The sequence below is a fragment of the Xenopus tropicalis genome, chromosome 9 (assembly GCF_000004195.4).
Source record: "Xenopus tropicalis strain Nigerian chromosome 9, UCB_Xtro_10.0, whole genome shotgun sequence".
Lineage (NCBI taxonomy): Eukaryota > Metazoa > Chordata > Amphibia > Anura > Pipidae > Xenopus > Xenopus tropicalis.
The window spans coordinates 83,136,901-83,155,003 of NC_030685.2; the positions used below are offsets into that span (position 1 = coordinate 83,136,901).

The window sequence follows — 18,103 nt, forward strand, 5'->3', positions numbered from 1 at the left end:
GGAAACCACTGGCAGCCTAGTGGGAGCGCCCTCTTGCGGCGCCTCTGGGCAATACAACTCTGTGTGGGGATAAAGGGGATTTGGCTTGAGTGAAGGTCAGAAGCCTGTAAGGCAATAATGAAATAAAATCCATCACAAACGTATGGGTAAATAGTATGAACTTTTATTGTCCAAGTACATTCTATTACTTCTGCACAGCCATTGGAGTGTGTGCCAAACTATACCAATATCCCACAGGCAGTATTGGCCAACCTGCCTAGCCTAGTAGTTTTTAGATTTCTACCTGGGCCAGAATTACACATTTACCAGCAATTTTACTTTTAAAATTAATTTTCCCTATTCTTCTGTCTCCAACCAATCCAGCTGTGCCCAAACACCCAGTCACCCATGTGACCACCCAACCCCCCAATCCCAAAACAGCTTGTTACCCCCGACTTGCCCAATCCTGGCCCTTGATTCACCGCCTAATCCTCTAGAGCAGTGGTTCTCGACCTTCCTAATGCCGCGACCCTTTAATACAGTTCCTCATGTTGTGGTGACCCCCAACCATAAAATTATTCCTAAGACCATCGGAAATATGTGTTTTCCAATGGTCTTAAGCGACCCCCCCAAAGGGGTCCCAACCCCCAGGCTGAGAACCGCTGTTCTAGAACTACAATAAAAGGAGAATTTTACTTACCTTCTTGACATAAATTCTATTTCTTCTAGTCCCGACATGTCAGTACACATGGGTACCCTCCCACACAGGAGGTAGGACCTATACCAAGCCAATTAAAATGAATCCTGCCCTATAAGACTACCTGACTTCCGCCTCACCACTGTTATACATTTGCCATAGCAGTACAGGAAGCAAAATTGGGATGGGAAACCTGTACTGACATGTCGGGACTAGAAGAAATAGAATTTACGTCAAGAAGGTAAGTAAAATTCTCCTTTTCTTCTGCGTCCCTCCATGTCAGTACACATGGGATCTACCAAGCTATGCCCCACAAGCAGTAAGGGGTGGGAAACAAAAAGGTACAAAGCCCAAAAGAGCTAGTAATGCCAAATGCAAGGCCAACATCCCGTAGAGGAACTAGGGACACTAAGGAATCCCTGGAAATAAGACAAGAATGCTGAACAACCAAAAGAACAACAACAATCCCCCCCAAGGTATTGGTAAGTGGCTGACAACCAAGGGTGAAATTTCCAACTACTGCAATTAACATAATGAGAGAAAAGCAAGCCAGAACAATAAATGTCCATTCCCTGCAACAAGGGTTCCCTCACAGACCAGAGGGCCTTTCACAAGACCCAGATGCTCACTGCAGAAAACCATAATCCTGGCAAAACCAGCTCAGTACTATCACTACCCTAGCACAGCCAGCAGGCCAGAAAAACCACACCAGAAACTGGCAACAACTAGGATAATAAACTCACTAGTGCTGGGGCTAAGGAACTGACCCTAAGCCCCAAACAGTTGCACTAGAAAATAAAGCTTGTCACCTGCAAGCATCTACTCCACAGCTCAATGGGAGCAGCTCAAAAAAGAATGGACAACTGTGTACACCTACCAAAAGAAGACCCAACAAGCGCTGATGCAACATGAAGAAGTCCAAGGAGATCCTACCTACCTGTCTGGTAGGACAAAAAATAACAGTGGTGAGGAGGAAGTCAGGTGGTCTTATAGGGCACGATTAATTTTAATTGGCTTGGTATAGGTCCTACCTCCTGTGTGGGAGGGGCGATGCTACCCATGTGTACTGACATGGAGGGACGCAGAAGAAATAAACACACAAGTCCTTCCCGGAACCCCTTCCCACAAGCCCTTACTCCCAGGCACCGAGGCAAATCACACACAACATGCCCAGATCATAGAAAAAGATCGTTTATTTGTTATCCAAGAAAATTCAGTAATAAATATGGCGGCACAAATGTAATTAATTACATCCCCATGTATCCTGCAGCTTTGGGGAGCAGGTTCATCAGTCAGTCAGCTGCAATCACATACATTCTGCCTCACATTTCCAAGACACCCCCATAGAAACATCTTGAGCAGGGCCCGACTGGATTATTAGGGTGCCAGTAATCTTTCTGTAATAGGACCCCCTCTCCAAAGGACAATCCCCATCAGCCTGAGAGCCATACCATTTATAAAGGGGTTGGTCACCTTTGCATAATGTAGAGAGTAATAGTCTGAGACAATTTGCAATTGGTCTTCATTTTTTTTATTTCAAGTTTTTTTTTAATTATATCCCTTTTTTGTTCAGCAGTTCTCCAGTTTGGAATTTCAGCAGCTTGGGTCGAAATTATTGGCTTGAATGAGAGACTGTTGTATAAATAGGAGAGGACCTGAACAGAAAAATAAGTTATAAAAAATTACACTAACAATAAAATTGGAGCCTCACAGAGCAATAGTTTTTTTTGTCTGCCGGGGTCAGTGACCCCCATTTGAAAGTTGTAATAAGTCAGAAGAAGAAGGCACAGAACTGGCCATTCTGTAACATACTAAAAGTTAACTAGGAGGGCCAGTCCGACGCTGCTCTCAAGTACAGGTACTGTTCATGGAGATTCTACACCTATTTATACATTTCACTTTAATGTATAAAATCTTTGCTGCCTTTTAAAGGGTAACTAGGACAGTGATTTCTAAATCAAACTGCCCTGCATTGGATAACACAGTCTCAGCCATTGCTCTGGTTGGTGAAAATGGGTATGAAGAGCCATTTTCACTGGTGGGCAAGGGTGCTGTGCCTTGTGTGTGCAGAATGGGGGGCAATTATAGGTTTAAAAAAATACCAGTACACGTGCCCAGATGCAGCTCAGGCGCAGGTATGATGTTTGCAATGCAACTTTGTTCCAGTCACAGAACAGAACCCTTGCATTCCACACATTTAAGGTGGCCATACACATTAAGATTTTTCTCTCCCTAATGAACAATTTTAGAGCGATCCAACAAATTATTGTAAGATCAGTGGGCACCGAACAACTGCAAATATAGAGATTTTTCATCCGATATTGTTCAAAAAACGATCGGACAGGTTTGAAAATTTTTAATGAAATTTGCCCATTGTCCAATAGTTAGTAGGAGCAAGCGGGTAGTTTCCTAACTTCCTATTGCTTGAAATGGTTGGTTTTACGATGATGAACAAGTCATACTTTTAAACAAGCGTTTCAGGATAAGCTTGGTCCTACAATAATAAAAAGATCTTTTAAAAATCATAACGTGTATGGCCAGCTTTAAGGTATGTCCATCTCTTATAGAGAGGTTTGTAATGTATCTGAGAGAGGTTGCTAATGCCTATGGGTAAAAGAAGTTAGATTTTATAACAGGGTGGAGTTCCCCTATTGTCATTGCTTATTCCATTCATATCCACTTTATAAATGATTTCTTCTCATTGGGCGGTGTTACATGGTATAACTCAGTGGTTCCCTAATTACAGGGCTACCCCCTAGTGTCCCATAATAAGGGATGGTGGGGGATAAACTTGAACGTTTAAAGATGGTTTAAATGGACGGAGGCTTTACACGAATATTAGTGGCTCTGCCCCCTTCTCTCAGGTGGTATAAGAGAATACGTAAAACACACACCTTACATATAAACAAATACTGCCATTCATTAGCAGTAATTCACACTGTGGAACAGGGATGTCCATACTGGATTTGGCCAGATGCTGTTGAACTACAAATCAGAGGATTACTGCATCAGAATAAATACTCATTTTCCCCACCCAAACACCATATTGATATTTCAAAACAACAATCTATATTCTAAAAAATGTAGCTTAGAAATAGCTGTGCCCTCTCACAGCTGGTGCAAGTGCTGTTATCTAACCCTGAGTTTCTTAGACGCATCCAGTGAGTCTCCTCTTATTGGAGGAAATGTTGTTTCGCTGTGCATTTGGCTTTGTCTTATATGGATTTATACCAAAGGGCTGCAGTCCTGGGAAATCCACTGTTCATATGGACCTGTTTCACCTGGATCTGGGTGAGATCCACAAAACACAAGGAGATTTCTTTGGCTGTGGAATCTGGAAGGGGTTGGTTCATGAGAACAGACGGAGAGCTTTGCTTTTTGGCTCTAAATAAAAGCCTGAATTGTCACGGTTCATGGTCTGTCCCACAATGTTACCAATAAAGGCATTTTTTTCCAATTAAAAATTTGTGTGGGATGTCCATATTGCTTGGCCTTATAAGGTGACAATGGAGGGCCATGCACCCAAATTGAAAGCTATAGGGGTAAGGTGCTGACTGCTAGCTGTATGGCTAGTCATTGCAGACCTACTGCTAATAGGACAAATAGAGCAACCCTAGCTTTGGAGACATTCTGTAGCAGAAAGAGAGCTTTGTACTGAGGAAGCCCAAGATCAGCACATCTAGTGCAACCTGGGCGGTGGTTGCATTAAGTCTCTGGTTTTCCCCTTTTTTAGGACCCCGCTTCAATTAATACATCTCGGTTAATGGCCTCTTCTTGGTGTTGCTTTGGGGGGCTGCAATTTCTCTGAGGTCCGATCTTTTCTTTCAGAATCAGAGTCTGAGGAAGATTCGCTGCCGCTCTGTTGCTTCTGCCACATTCCAGCATAGACTCCCCCTTTAAGTAGGAGTTCTTCGTGTCTACAAAGTAAAAGAAATAAATGATGGTGAGCACCTTGGCTTTTATATAGCAAGCAAACAGAATCTAGAATCTATGTGGCTTTGTTAGTGAATGGCAGGGCTGCCATCATGTGGGGTACTGCAGATTACAAAAGGGGTTAAGAATATGGGGGCTTGGGTAGATAACGGGTGGAGCTTTGGCATAATTGGGGATTGGCTGGGTGTTCTATTACAGGATAATAAAATAACCAATTTAGAATTTATATAGCATCGTTGGCAAATGAAACTGAGAATTTATATAGAATTTAGAACTTTAGACAATTTTAGCAAATAGAATAGATAACATTTTAGACGAATGGAAATGTACATTTGCTTATACTACTACTACTACTACTACTACTACTACATACATACATAATTCCATTGGCTAACAATCCTTTATGTATTCAGTATTCTATTTGTGATGCTATATCACATAAAGACACCATATAGCATTCTTAGCAGATGAAATTTGTATACAGAGAGTTAACGGTAAATGGAGTTTGGAATTTATATGACATGACTTGCCAAAAATTTACCAAATTTTGCCCAAACTCAGGGCCAAGAGCCTGTATTGAGTATCACAGGTTACTAGTAATTATCAGCTGCTGGAAATTTACTATACTTAATGATGAATTTGGAAAAAAAACAAACCAAGATATTTTATATAGTTTTTCATAGTTATACTGGTTTTTGAGAGATGCTGTAAGAGTATTTACCTCCCACGTTCTACTATCTGCCCTTCTTTCAGTACAAGGATCTGATCGGAATTTATTACAGTCGAAAGCCTGGAAAAAAGAAAAAATATATAAGGTTAAAATGTAAAAAAAATTGAAAGTAAACATGAAAAAAAAATCAAATAGGTTGCTTTCTATTACATTGTTCCTCGTAGTTTCTTTAGCCATTCTAAGGGTGAAGACACATGGAGCTACTAGTAACAACTACTTCTTGTGGCTACTAAAATAGACAATGCTGATCATTTACTGATAACTGTCTCTACGTGTGTTTTAGCAGAGGCAATTCTCAGTATTGTCTATGGCAGGGGATTTTCTGGCATTTAATAGCCATAAAAAAGTAGCTGCTACTAGTGTGTCTTCACCCTAAGGGCTCTGGCACACGGGGAGATTAGTCGCCCGCGACAAAACTCCCTGTTCGCGGGCGACTAATCTCCCAGAGTTGCCATCCCACCAGCGAACATGTAAGTCGCTGGCGGGATGGCACACGCGGCGGCGCGATTTCTCGAAATCACCGAAAAAGACTCGCAAGTCTCCCTGTGTACCCTTAGGGTGGCCATACAAGGGCAGACTTAAGCTGCTGATTTGGATCCTTCAAACTGATTTGGCAGCTTATCTGCCCATGTATGGGGCCTTACAGCAGGCCTCCCCGACCAACATCTGGCCAAAAATCAACAAGATGTTGATCGGGCAGGCTTGATTTTTCTGATGAATCAAGGACCACATCGGCTCACTGATGCAGTTCTCACTTGGAGTTTTCACATCCCCTTCCTTGTAATGCAATTGTTTGGCCCTAGGGCATTAGCACAATATTGCCCAACCAAGGTGGGCATATTGGGGAAAAGATTCGCTTGTTTCATTTGTTTGGGCATCAGGTTGGCTGAGGAGAACTTACCTATGGGCAACCACAATAGTTGTCCGATTAGCACAGACTTTGGCCAGAGATGCCTGGATATTTCTCTCTGTTTCAGTGTCCAGGGCAGAGGTGGCCTGTGTGGGAATGGGAGTAAAATGTAACATCAAGCTAAATAGCAGAAGAGAGAAACATTATTAGACTAACACCTAATTATTACATGGCTATGTACACATAGGTATTTGTATCCTTTATTGAGGGTGAGGTGCCTTGAAAAATGGAACTTTTACTCGTGTGTTACAAGGTCAAGGTGTGTATTATGCAATGTGTGTATACAATCCAGCAACCCTTATGCAAAGAACAGGTCTCCCATTCAGGAGACTAGATGCACACAGAAGCCGGTATGTATAGAACCTAGGCCTGTATGTATAGAACCTAGGCAACCTTCTGGCCTATTGGCCTTAATCACATCATGGACTGATACTGTGCTTTAAAGCTTTAGCTGAACTGCAAGTGCAGGTAGGCAACCTTTATGCCAGCTGGAGAGCTGCCAGCTTGGCGATGAATATAACCCAGAAATTACCTCATCCAGTAGGATAATCTGTGGCGCTTTCAGAATGGTTCGAGCTATAGCGACCCGCTGCTTCTCTCCTCCACTCAGCTTCAGTCCTCGCTCTCCAGTCTGTGTGTCATATCCTACAAATGTAACATGATCACATATTATTGTCTTTATTTACACAACACTGACACATTTCCCAGCACTGAATGTAGAATGTTTCAAATATGCCTCTGGATGTAGGGGTCACTGACCCTTGACAACAAAAACAGTTTCAATGTACCTAAGCACACAACTGGGAATGTCAAGTGAGACCCTTGTCCAACAAGGGGGTTTCCCATAAACACTAGCCAGTGATAGTTCTATACCCAACTAATAGTTATCCCTATACACTATATTTAAATGTCATGGGGCCTCAACCTCTGCCTCCTGCACTCCATGGATAATGTAGGGTGCCTACTTGTATTAAGAAACACTACAGTGATCAAGGACAACCCATAACCATGTATTTTACAGAAATTGTATAGAAACCAATCATAGGGAAACCAGCAAAGGGATTCTCACCATCGCGGAAAGAAAGAATGCGTTCATGTATATCAGCAGCAGCTGCAGCTTCCTCCACTTCATCATCTGTGGCACTGACCCGCCCATAGCGTATGTTGTTCCGAATTGTATCATTAAATAGCACCGTGTCCTGAGGTACCACCCCAATGTGAGAGCGTAGTGATTCCTGCCGGACCTACAAGCACAGGAGTAGGGATTTGCAAGCTCAGCATTAACATCGACAGAGGTCCAAATACTAAAGGAAACAAGTCCCAAACACGAGCCAATATTGTATGGTTAGGGGAAGCACCTTAAGCTTGGTAACTTCCTTTCTACAGTATGAGGAATAGGCTACCGTATTATGACTTACTGGCAATAGATCATTTTACCCATAAGAGACTTACCGTGGAAATGTCCTGACCATCAACCTTAATAGTACCTCCTTTGACATCATAAAAGCGGAACAGGAGGCGTATAATGGTGCTTTTCCCAGAACCAGATGGACCCACCTGAAGAACAGAATCATCTTGTAACATTTAATGTAACATTTATATCCAAACTTCCTCTTATTGTCATTAAACACAGCAGCTAGGTCTCTTATCTGCATTATCCTGCCATTGATTCCTTCAGGTCCTATTCTAACCTTAAAAGTAATAGCATAACTAAAAACCCCATCCAGTCTTGTAGGTAGTTATGTATAATATATGGTGCTGGTTTCACTTTGGGACAAAAAATAAATATCTTTAAAAATGGCTCCCCTATTGAAGCTCCCTATTGATCTGCTATGGTTGCTGTCAGTGTTTTAAATGAGGGGTGGGCGTGTCCTAATGGTCCCTGCCAGAAGCACAGTAGGAGGGAGATAGCCAATCACAGCCCGGCAGTCATACAAGTATAGTCAGGCTTTGGTTCCCTATCAGGTGAGGCTAGCTACTGATTGGTTCCTTTCCTACAGTGCAGTGGGCTGAGTGCCACTGGCTCCGCTGCACAGCCTGGGAAAGGAAGCAGCAGGAAGTGGAAGAGATGGGTGGGGCTAGTAGGCAGCGTTGCCTTAGAGGTCCCAGCCGTCTATGGCGGCCAAGTTGATGCCGCCCCCCTTGCTTAGTTTTTTCACGTCTCACGGGGGGCTGCATTGCTAGTGAACTGAACTGAAGTTTTAATAAACCAGTCGAAAACACTACTTTTTAAAGCACATCTCTTCTGTATTATGTACTGGCATATTTTTGATTTTCACATGATATGTCTCCTTTAAGAGGTCTATGGAGGCATATGCTCCAGGTTATTGAACTTTATTTATAGAGGGGAATGATCAGAAGAAGAAGAGGACTGGACTCAGTGATGATATCTTGAGCCTAAGCAGCAATTCACAGTATCTTCTCACTGACACTGTATGTACAACTCAGAAACACATTCAATATAAGTCAATGGAATCATTTTATTTAATACTTACCAGTGCTATACTCTGTCCTGGCATTACTGTAAATGATATATCCCGTAGTATTTCTTTACTAGTCAGGGAAAGAGACAAAGGATAAGAAGATACAACTTGTATGCAATATACACATACTGTATGTCTAATAAGTTTGCTACTCTAAGGTTTATTAGCACATCCCCTAGTAAAAAAAAAAAAAATGCAGTTTTTGCCCCTGCACCTAAGATGGATACGGTCCAGCAAGAAGCCCGAGTTCGTCTACAAACTACATTTTAAAAATGGGAGAGAATAACATCCCCGAGGAATATACATACCCATCCAGATAGCTGAAATGGACATTCTCAAACTCTATCTTTCCAGAGCGGAACATGAGAGCTGGGGCATTTACTGCATCCTTCACCTGGAGTAAAGAGAAATGGAGACATTGCTTCATCTGCTAGACTGAAGAACTGAGTGGCCCTACATATCCATAGAACCCTTTACAATTTAATCTCCAGATCAAGATAGTTACGGCTGCAAACCTACCTCCTGGTCTTCATTGAAGAGTTCAAACATATTCTCCATATCAATGAAAGAACTCTGAATCATCCTAGAAAAGAGAAGAAAAAAAAAAAAAAAAAATAGCTTTTCGGCATAAAACATTGAGATCAGAGGTATTACTGATACAGGGATAAAACATCACCAAAACAACTACAAAGCAGACAATGGCTTAAAGGGTGTAACAGTAGGGATGGCAGACCCTCTGACAGTTAAGGGAGCCCAGAGGGGTCCTGACTGATAATCTCTTTCAATCTTCAATTCATACATTAAAGCTGCTCATTTTCCTGAATATTTGAAACCCTACCAAAAAATACAACTGCAGCCCTGACACCCCATGGCTTACCTGTAGTATGTGCCAAACCAGTTCAAGGGTGTATACAGCTGGATAATATATGTTCCGAAGAGCACATAGTCGCCCACCTGTGTGTAACAAAGTAAGGAATATTTAGGTAAGTGCATATATTTCACATAATGATCCCATTTCAAAGGTCCTTGTTTACTCACCTTAAACTTATTTTCAGTTACAAAGTATGCACAAAGTAGAGACCCAGCCAGCAGCCCAAGTCCAATGATAAGATTCTGGGTTTGGTTCAGCATGGCAAGCGAAGCATTAACTTTCCATTCAGAAACCTATAGGTAACAAATGCAATAGAGGAGGTTACACTGGTGGAAAGGCTGCAACAATGCAAAGACTGTGCTGCTGGGGAGGCTACAGGGGTGGAGAGGTTTAGGCAGATGGAAGACTGCACTCCTACCCTGATAAGCACGCTTTGCTGTTTAGGAGATTGTGTTTAGGGGTAGACTGGCTGCCCATAAAAAGGTTTTGAGGCTAAGGAGGCAGATGTAAAGAATATGTTTAGGTCTGCAGTGAAATTCAAAAAGGCCCAGGCTTTTTAAGTACACAGAGGCCCAAACAGCCCTTCCCCTCCAGACCAAAAAATAGTGACTGTCTATGGCAACAGATTGCCAGTCTGGGCCTGGATAAATTGATATGGAGGCCATACAGAACCTGAGCTGAGGAGGCTGCACTGATGCAAAATTTAAGCTGAATTAATGGGCATTTTTCCCGGTGTCCCGGCTGCTCAGTCCGACCCTTGCTGGCGCTCCCCCTGCCCGACCATTCCTCCCCTGACGCATTATTTATGCGAATTCAAGGGAGAACGTCAGGTGGGGGACCCTGCGGGGGGATAGGGCCCCTGGGGCGGGAGCCCCGGTGGGCCCTGCCCCCCCCCAGACCAACCCTGATGGAAATGCTATGCGCTAGGGAGGCTGGGTTTATGGTTAAGGTAGAACACTTATCCTGGGACGGCTTTGTTCATAGACAAACAATCTTTTTTGATGGGTAGGTGCTTCCTGGAGTCAAATTGGATAAAGAAAAAAAAAAGCTCTTGTCTTGTAAGCAATTCGGAATAATATGTAGTGCTGGTTTCACTTAGGTCTAAAAATTAATACTATCTGTAAAAATGTCCCCTTTATTGGAGCTCCCTATGATTTAAGTGATGGGTGTGTTCCTGCCTGAAGCACAGTAGGAGGGGAGTCAATAAAATTCAATATTTACAATGGGTTCAGTGCAGAGACATATGAACATATTCAATTTCAATAACATTTGGAATGTGCTTTAAAAAACAGAATGTCCTATTTAATTATGTGTGTTTTGTTGAGGTTGTAGGCATAGAAACGTAGAAACATACTGTAAGTTACTCACCTGATATTTCATAATTGAATCATTAAATCTGCCCACTTCATAGCCTTCTGCATTATAGTACTTCACCTGTAACAGAACAGATAGGAGATACAGTAAAGACAGGGAGGGGATGGATTTACTACTATGGTATTTATAACATGGGGTGTTCTGTATATTACAGCTGCTATAACAGACAGGTTACACAGTGTTTACTGTATTGCCTTATACAAATAAGAACTGCTTGGTTACCGTTTCAAAGTTCAGCAAGGAGTCTACAGCACGGGATTTGGCTTCATTGTCCCTGGTATTCATCTCCCGACGATACTTGGTTCTCCATTCGGTGATAATGATGGTCAGAGCTGCAAGGGGCAGATGATAAGTAAATAGGCTGGATGTTTTGCCCTTTAAATAGCTATGTGCACATGGAATTTATTAACATGTCCAACCATAAAGACAGTATGAAGAAGTGGAATTCTCTCTTACAAATGGTTGTACTTGCAGATACATTAGAGACATTCAAAAAAGGGCTAGCAAGGCTAGCTGTATTAAAGAATAAGTAAGCCTTTTAATTTTACAAATCCCCTGAATTGCAGCTCTTTTACTGACTTCCTTGTCTAGCATGAAGCTCTCTTTCTCTCTCCCTCTCTCCTCAGCGATGAAGACCTCAAGATGCCTACTGGGCATGCTCACTGCCTTTGCTACAATTAAAATCAATCAGGCATGTGCAGTAGGCAACTCTTTGAGGTCATTGTCGGAGAGAGAACGAGTGTTCAGAAAGTAAAAGGGGTGGGGCTTCACTGTAGACAAGGAAGCCAGTAAAAGAGCTGTAGTTGAACTGGCTGTAATGAAGTGAAGGAGGAAGTTCTTTCCCCCCATTAACAGGATAAAGCTCACCAAATAAAATTGTTAATTAGAATCAGATCTTACTTACTTAAATACAAGGTCATACAGACGAAAATGATGAGCCCAAACCAGGCGTTGAAGGAAGACGTGAAGTAGACAATCCCAATAATAATATCAGCAATGGTGGGCAGTATGCTGAACACAATATAACTGGAAGACAAAGGGCGAGAGCAGGGCAGATATATTACATAACAAGATCATGATTGCTTAGCTGGAATAACTTTTTACGTAGGCAGAGATTTTAGCACCTGAGAAGGCTGTTGATACTGCTGGTTCCCCTGTCCACGCTGCGTAACACTTCCCCCGTCTTGCGACCAAGATGCCAACGTAGGGAAAGGGAGTGAAGGTGGGCGAAGAGCCGGATCTGCACCTCCCGGTTGGTGAACTGTTGGACTCGTATCCACATGAAGGTCCGCAAATTGCTGAGAAACCCAGTCGTACCTTGGAAGGGCGCAAGAGAACTGAGTTTATGAAATATTACTAGTGTAAATTTGAGTATGAGGGGACTGGTCAGGGCTGCAGCTCCCATGATTACCTGCTCCTCCACCTTGTAGGAACTTCAGAAGAACGTAAATACAGACAGTCACAGCCAGTATATTCCATGTAGAATCCTCTGTTAGCCCATCCACTGTGACAAAGAGAAAATATAAAATATATAATATCATCTGCTGGAGTTGGTGCTGTTAAACTGGGAGATGGGTTTAATGCCCTGATGAGATGCTCCCTAAACTGAGAGATGCTCCTTCTGGTCAAGTTTCTTATTGGTCAACTACGGACACTACTGTTTTGCTATTAGCATACTATAGTTCTAGGGATGCTAAAAATCCAGGATATGGATTGAGATTCGGCCACAATTTTGCCTTTTTAGGAAGGATTCTGATTCAGCCAAATTCACGTTCTTGGCCAAACCAAATCCAAAAATCACGTGACTTTTGTCACTTAAACATGGAAGTTGAAAAATGTTCTCTGCGTGCAAATCGCGCAGTTCTCTTTCACCCCTCCCCAACCTTATGTGCATGTTGAAGGATTCAGTTCGGTATTTGCCTGAATCTTTCATGAAAGATTTGGGGTTCGGGAGAATCCAAAAATAGTGATTAGGTGCATCCCTATATAGTTCATATATTAGAGTGAGATGTTTAGGCACTTACCAATTTTCTTTGCATATATGGGAACGAAGACATTAATGGCCCGCTCCAATCCCATCAGCCCCATGCACAGAGCCACCAGTAGCTGCAGTGGTATGTTCCTACGTGGCCAAATGTACTGCATAACCAGAAGTAACTTCTTTTTGAAACCCTGCCAGGTGGATTGGTTTGGATCTCTCAGAAGAGGCTAAACACAAAAGAGATGCAATTTAATAAAACACTGAATACATAGAATATAAATGAACCAGCAACAAAGTTAAGCAAATTAGGTGAAAGACAGAAAAAAGGACACATGACCATGAGGATTATGGCAAGAATGGAGGTAGCTTACTTGATAGCAGAGCCGTTCCTTGTCTTACAATGTATCAAAATAACATCTTTTTCTTTCTACTCACTTGTGAAGTCTCCACATCCCTTTCATCCTCATTTATAAGAACAATATAAGGCTTGCGTGGTCTGCCTGGGGCACGGATTCCCAGTACGAAGAGGAAGAGTGTGCACACATACCGTGTAATCCACAGGCCAAACTGCACCTGAATTCCAAACAACAGATTGCTATTCTCATTTCGAGAAACTTGGTACAGCCCCTTGGTATTCCTTATAAATACATGAGTGATACTCAGAGTTCCCTGTATAACTCAGCCTGCAGCCTTATGCCTTTATATGGGCACAGAACCCCTCAGTGACTGCTAATATCCTTATCATTTACAGTAGGGGGTACATTATCCCTTATAATACATGAGTGATACTCAGAGTTCCCTGTATAACTCAGCCTGCAGCCTTGTGCCTTTATATGGGCACAGACCCCCTCAGTGACTGCTAATATCCTTATCATTTACAGTAGGGGGTACATTATCCCTTATAATACATGAGTGATACTCAGAGTTCCCTGTATAACTCAGCCTGCAGCCTTGTGCCTTTATATGGGCACAGAACCCCTCAGTGACTGCTAATATCCTTATCATTTACAGTAGGGGGTACATTATCCCTTATAATATAGAAGCAAATTTGACAGTTCACAGTTCTGAGCTGTTTAGCATAAGAAATAACAAACCCACATGTTTAATAGGCAGAATAGTTGGTGTTGGTGGATGGAGCACGGCAGGACTACTTCTTCATAAAAATAATAAATGCTTTATTTCATATCTCCATTAAAAACATGTTACAAAAACCACACCATCAGCTTGACGCGTTTCGTGGCCTACTCCCACTTCTTCAGAAGCCATAGAAACGCGTCAAGCTGATGGTGTGGTTTTTGTAAATGATCAGCATTGTCTATTTTAGTAGCCACTACAAGTAGCTGCTACTAATAGCTCTGTGTGTCTTCACCCTTAAGATTATAAAGGCAGCTTTCCAACATGTGGTAGAATCTATCCTGATTTAGGTGCCCCCCAGCCTATATTCTATGCAAGTCAGGCACAGAGTATAGTGAGGACAAACAGACCTACCTTCTGTGGCACGGTATCCCTCGATAACCACCACCAGTTCGGACTCTGCCATGAAATAAATGCCAGGTTCTCAGCAGCAAAGGCCAGTGCCCAGAATAGTAACAGCACAACTCCATGGCCCCGGCTCTTCTCTCTCACTAGGGCCCTTGTCCTCTCCAAATGAAGGAGCCACAAGCTGAATCCCCAGGCCACTACAGACAGGCAGCCATGCACAATCATGTAGCCATACACCACATCGGTGCCTGCAGCCTGCCAGATCAGGCCTATAACAGACTGCAGTATCAGCACCACAGACAGCACTATCTGAAGGCGGTAGAGACGTGACCGTGGGATGTACTTGGGTTCCATGGTGGTGCTGTGCCGGGCATACAAGGCAGACTGTAAGGCCCCTAATAAGAAAGAGAAACTCAGGAGCATGGAGGGGACCAGGGTAAAGTAGAAGCAAGGGGAGAGGCCGCTATCCAGCCAGGCCTGGGAAATGCTGCCATTGTGCTCACAGTAACTGCCCAGTCGCACCATCTTCAACTATGAGCAGCGGCCCCTGAAAGAAAAAGAAAAACAGCTTATAGATACAGGCAAAACACACTTATATATTCAGTGACATTAGGAAGGTTAAAAGTGAAGTAAAGTAATAACTTGTGGTCACATGGTATTGATGTAAAGGGGAACTGTCACTATTAAAAACTAAACTATAGCAGATACATAATCATAGTAAGTTAGGTTGAAAAAAAACATATGTCCATCAAGTTCAACCATAATGCCTATATATAACCTGCCTAACTCCTAGTTGATCCACAGGAAGGCAAAAAACCCCATCTGAACAGGGGCGCTTCTGCCATTAGCCTCAGGCGGCAGAAGCGCCCCAGTTACCAGGGGCAGCAAAAAGCCGCTCCTGGTAACTTTAAGAGCCGAATTTCCGGTTTTTAAACCGGAAATTCGGCTCTTCTAGTGCAGAGAGCGCAATTGCGCTCTCTGCATTAGCGATCTCACTGCCCCCGGACCCGCTCCTGTGCTCAGAAGGTAAGCGCTGGGGAGCAGGGGGGGGGGGTGGCATCCAGGAGCCGCCTCAGGCGGCGATATGTCCAGAATCGCCCCTGCATCTGAAGCATCTCTAATTTCCCTCAGAGGGGGAAAAAGTTCCTTCAGACCATAATCAACCTATTATTTTTTTTCCTAATGTTATTTGTAACTTCCTCAACCTAACCTTTTTTCTTCCTGGCTGCAGCCACTGATGCTGAGAGTCACTGTCACATTTCCCGTGCTCTAATTGGCTCTTTCTGGCATGAATCAGCAAATAGCAACAGATCAAGGACCTGCGGCATGGTCGGCTTGTTTGCAGTAGGAGAACAATATTAGGTTGAGGGCGCACACACTCGTACATCAATGTTATTCCGAAAACTATACCGATAAAATAATTACAGATATGGGGAAACCCAATATCCAGAATGCTCCGATTTATGGGAAAGGTCTCTCCTATAGGATCCATGGGATGGAGTGTGGGCGCTATAAGCTTAGTATGGTGATCCATATTAAGGAAACCCCCTTAATTGGAATCCCCCAGTCCCAAGCATTCCATGTAACAGATCCCATACATGTACTATGGATACACTACACCAGGGATCCCCAACCTTTCTTACTCGTGAGCCACAGCCAAATGGAAAAAGACTTGGGGAGCAACACAAGCACCATAAAAGTTCATGGAGGAGCCAAATAAGGGCTGTGATTGGCTATTAGGCAGCCTCTATGCACCCTATCAGCTTACAGGGGCTTTATTTGGTAGGAAATCTTGTTTTTATCCAACCAAAACTTGCCCCCAAGTCAGGAATTCAAAAATAACTCCCTGGTTTGGGGGCACTGAGAGCAACACCCAAGGGGTTGGGGAGCAACATGTTGCCCTGGAGCCACTGGTTGGGGATCCCTGCACTACTCTATTGCCATGTGATGGAATGTACCATTGCCCTAACACCATCCAGGGCAGTTACGTATTAAAGCCGGCATTGTTTCAGAAGCCACAACCACTTGTTATTTGCAACACGTTGTTTTCAGTTGCATTCAATTAAAACCCAGTGAAAACCTGTACTTAATGTATATTGAGAAGTGATTTAGGATTGTATTTTCTTTCATTAGGCAAAATAGTGTGTTTTGGGGTTTAGTTCCCCTTTAAAGAACAGGGAAAGGTTTGTGGGAATTGTAGTTACACAACAGGGCTGGGAGGTGGGTATAACCCTGGAGTAAATAAGATTACAGGACTGCCCGGCTTCCCTTGCTATTCTCAGGTCAGTGCTTAATAATAATAATAATAATAATAAAACAGTAAAGGATAAGAATGTGGGGGGGGGGGGGTAGTGCTGCCAGACTCACCTTTGACCTTTCCTCTGAGCCTCAAATCCCACAGGAACAGGGAGGTCTCTCAGGCACCGTAACCCGCTGCTACAGGCTGTCTCTCCGTCTCTCACACACAACTGTCTCTCCCCTAGCCGTGCCTGGGAGTTTTCAGCCAGACGATGCAGTCTATTGGCGGCAGTCAGTCTCTCAGTCTCTCTCCTTCAGCCCGGAGAGTCAGAATGCTAAAAGCCTGTCTGCTCCCATGGGCCCTAGCGCTGCGCTGTGACTCAGCAGGACTGGGGGTTCGGCTGCTTGTATAACCCTCAGCACCGTGACTCAGCGGGATTCCATTCTATCCCTGCCTTTTTACCTCCTTCACCAAACAATAACAAAGCGGACTCCCGGTCGCTGTCACCAATGAAACCAATCAAACTACAAGGACTTACGATGTGAACCAATCAAACTAAAAGGACTTATGATGTGAGCCAATCACTGAGCGGATTCGGAAAGGCTTACTCAATTTCAACCAATCAGGGCGAGAGCCAGGTTCATGTGCCCTTTTGAGGGCTACAATGTTGGCCAGGGGTCGGGCAGCCATAGGTTGCCGAGTAAGGGTTCTTCCTGAACCTTCAAGCTTTAAGTATATGCAATACAAGGAAACGGTCTTGCACCCCAGTGCACAGTTGCCAAGTTGGGGTTTCCGAAGTACAAACGCGCTAAGGTACAGATTTGGCCTATTTTTTGGAGCCTTGACGGGTTTGTAGTTTGGAAACTAGCCATAGTTGTTTCCCCTAGTAAACCTGATGTGCCTGCCCCACTGCATGCTGGGTAATGTAGTTTGTATCTAACAATTACCCTACAGCAGGGGGCTCAAACTCAATTTACCTGGGGGCCAATGGAGGCAAAGTCAGGATGAGGCTGGGCCGCATAAGGGATTTCACAAAAAATTGGCTTTCAAGGGATAATGCAAGGCACGGCGGGAGGGAGCTGCTGATTGCGGAAATGACGTTATGCCATCATAACAGTTATTATGGGAAGACGTTCTGTGTGCACAATTAGCTCCTTATGATGGCATAACGTCATTTCCGCAATCAGCAGCTCCCGCCCGCCGTGCCTTGCATTATCTCTTGAATCGCAATAAAAATCGCAATCCATTCATTGCTTTTGAGAAGGCGTTGGTGAGGGCCACAAAATATTGTACCGAGGGCCGCAAATGGCCCGCGGGCCGCGAGTTTGAGACCCCTGCCCTACAGCTAGAATTAATATAAAACTACAATACCCAGCATGCAATTGGACAGTATAGATGGAGAGTCCCATTTCTATTCTATTTAG

At 43.5% G+C, this 18,103-nt stretch overlaps 1 protein-coding gene across 1 annotated transcript; it reads right to left on the minus strand.

The window, feature by feature from the left end:
* Positions 1-1,851: 1,851 nt before the first annotated feature.
* abcb6 (ATP binding cassette subfamily B member 6 (Langereis blood group)) lies at positions 1,852-17,235 on the minus strand. The gene is given in 20 exon segments (NM_001079175.1): positions 1,852-4,593; positions 5,331-5,399; positions 6,241-6,335; positions 6,782-6,894; positions 7,319-7,493; positions 7,702-7,806; positions 8,745-8,802; positions 9,041-9,126; positions 9,252-9,315; positions 9,610-9,686; positions 9,771-9,896; positions 10,972-11,037; positions 11,200-11,309; positions 11,882-12,003; positions 12,102-12,294; positions 12,389-12,481; positions 13,002-13,185; positions 13,394-13,531; positions 14,447-14,987; positions 16,808-17,235. Coding segments are annotated over 19 exon segments (2,550 nt in total). The 5' UTR covers positions 14,966-14,987; positions 16,808-17,235; the 3' UTR covers positions 1,852-4,436.
* Between the last annotated feature and the right edge of the window lie 868 nt (positions 17,236-18,103).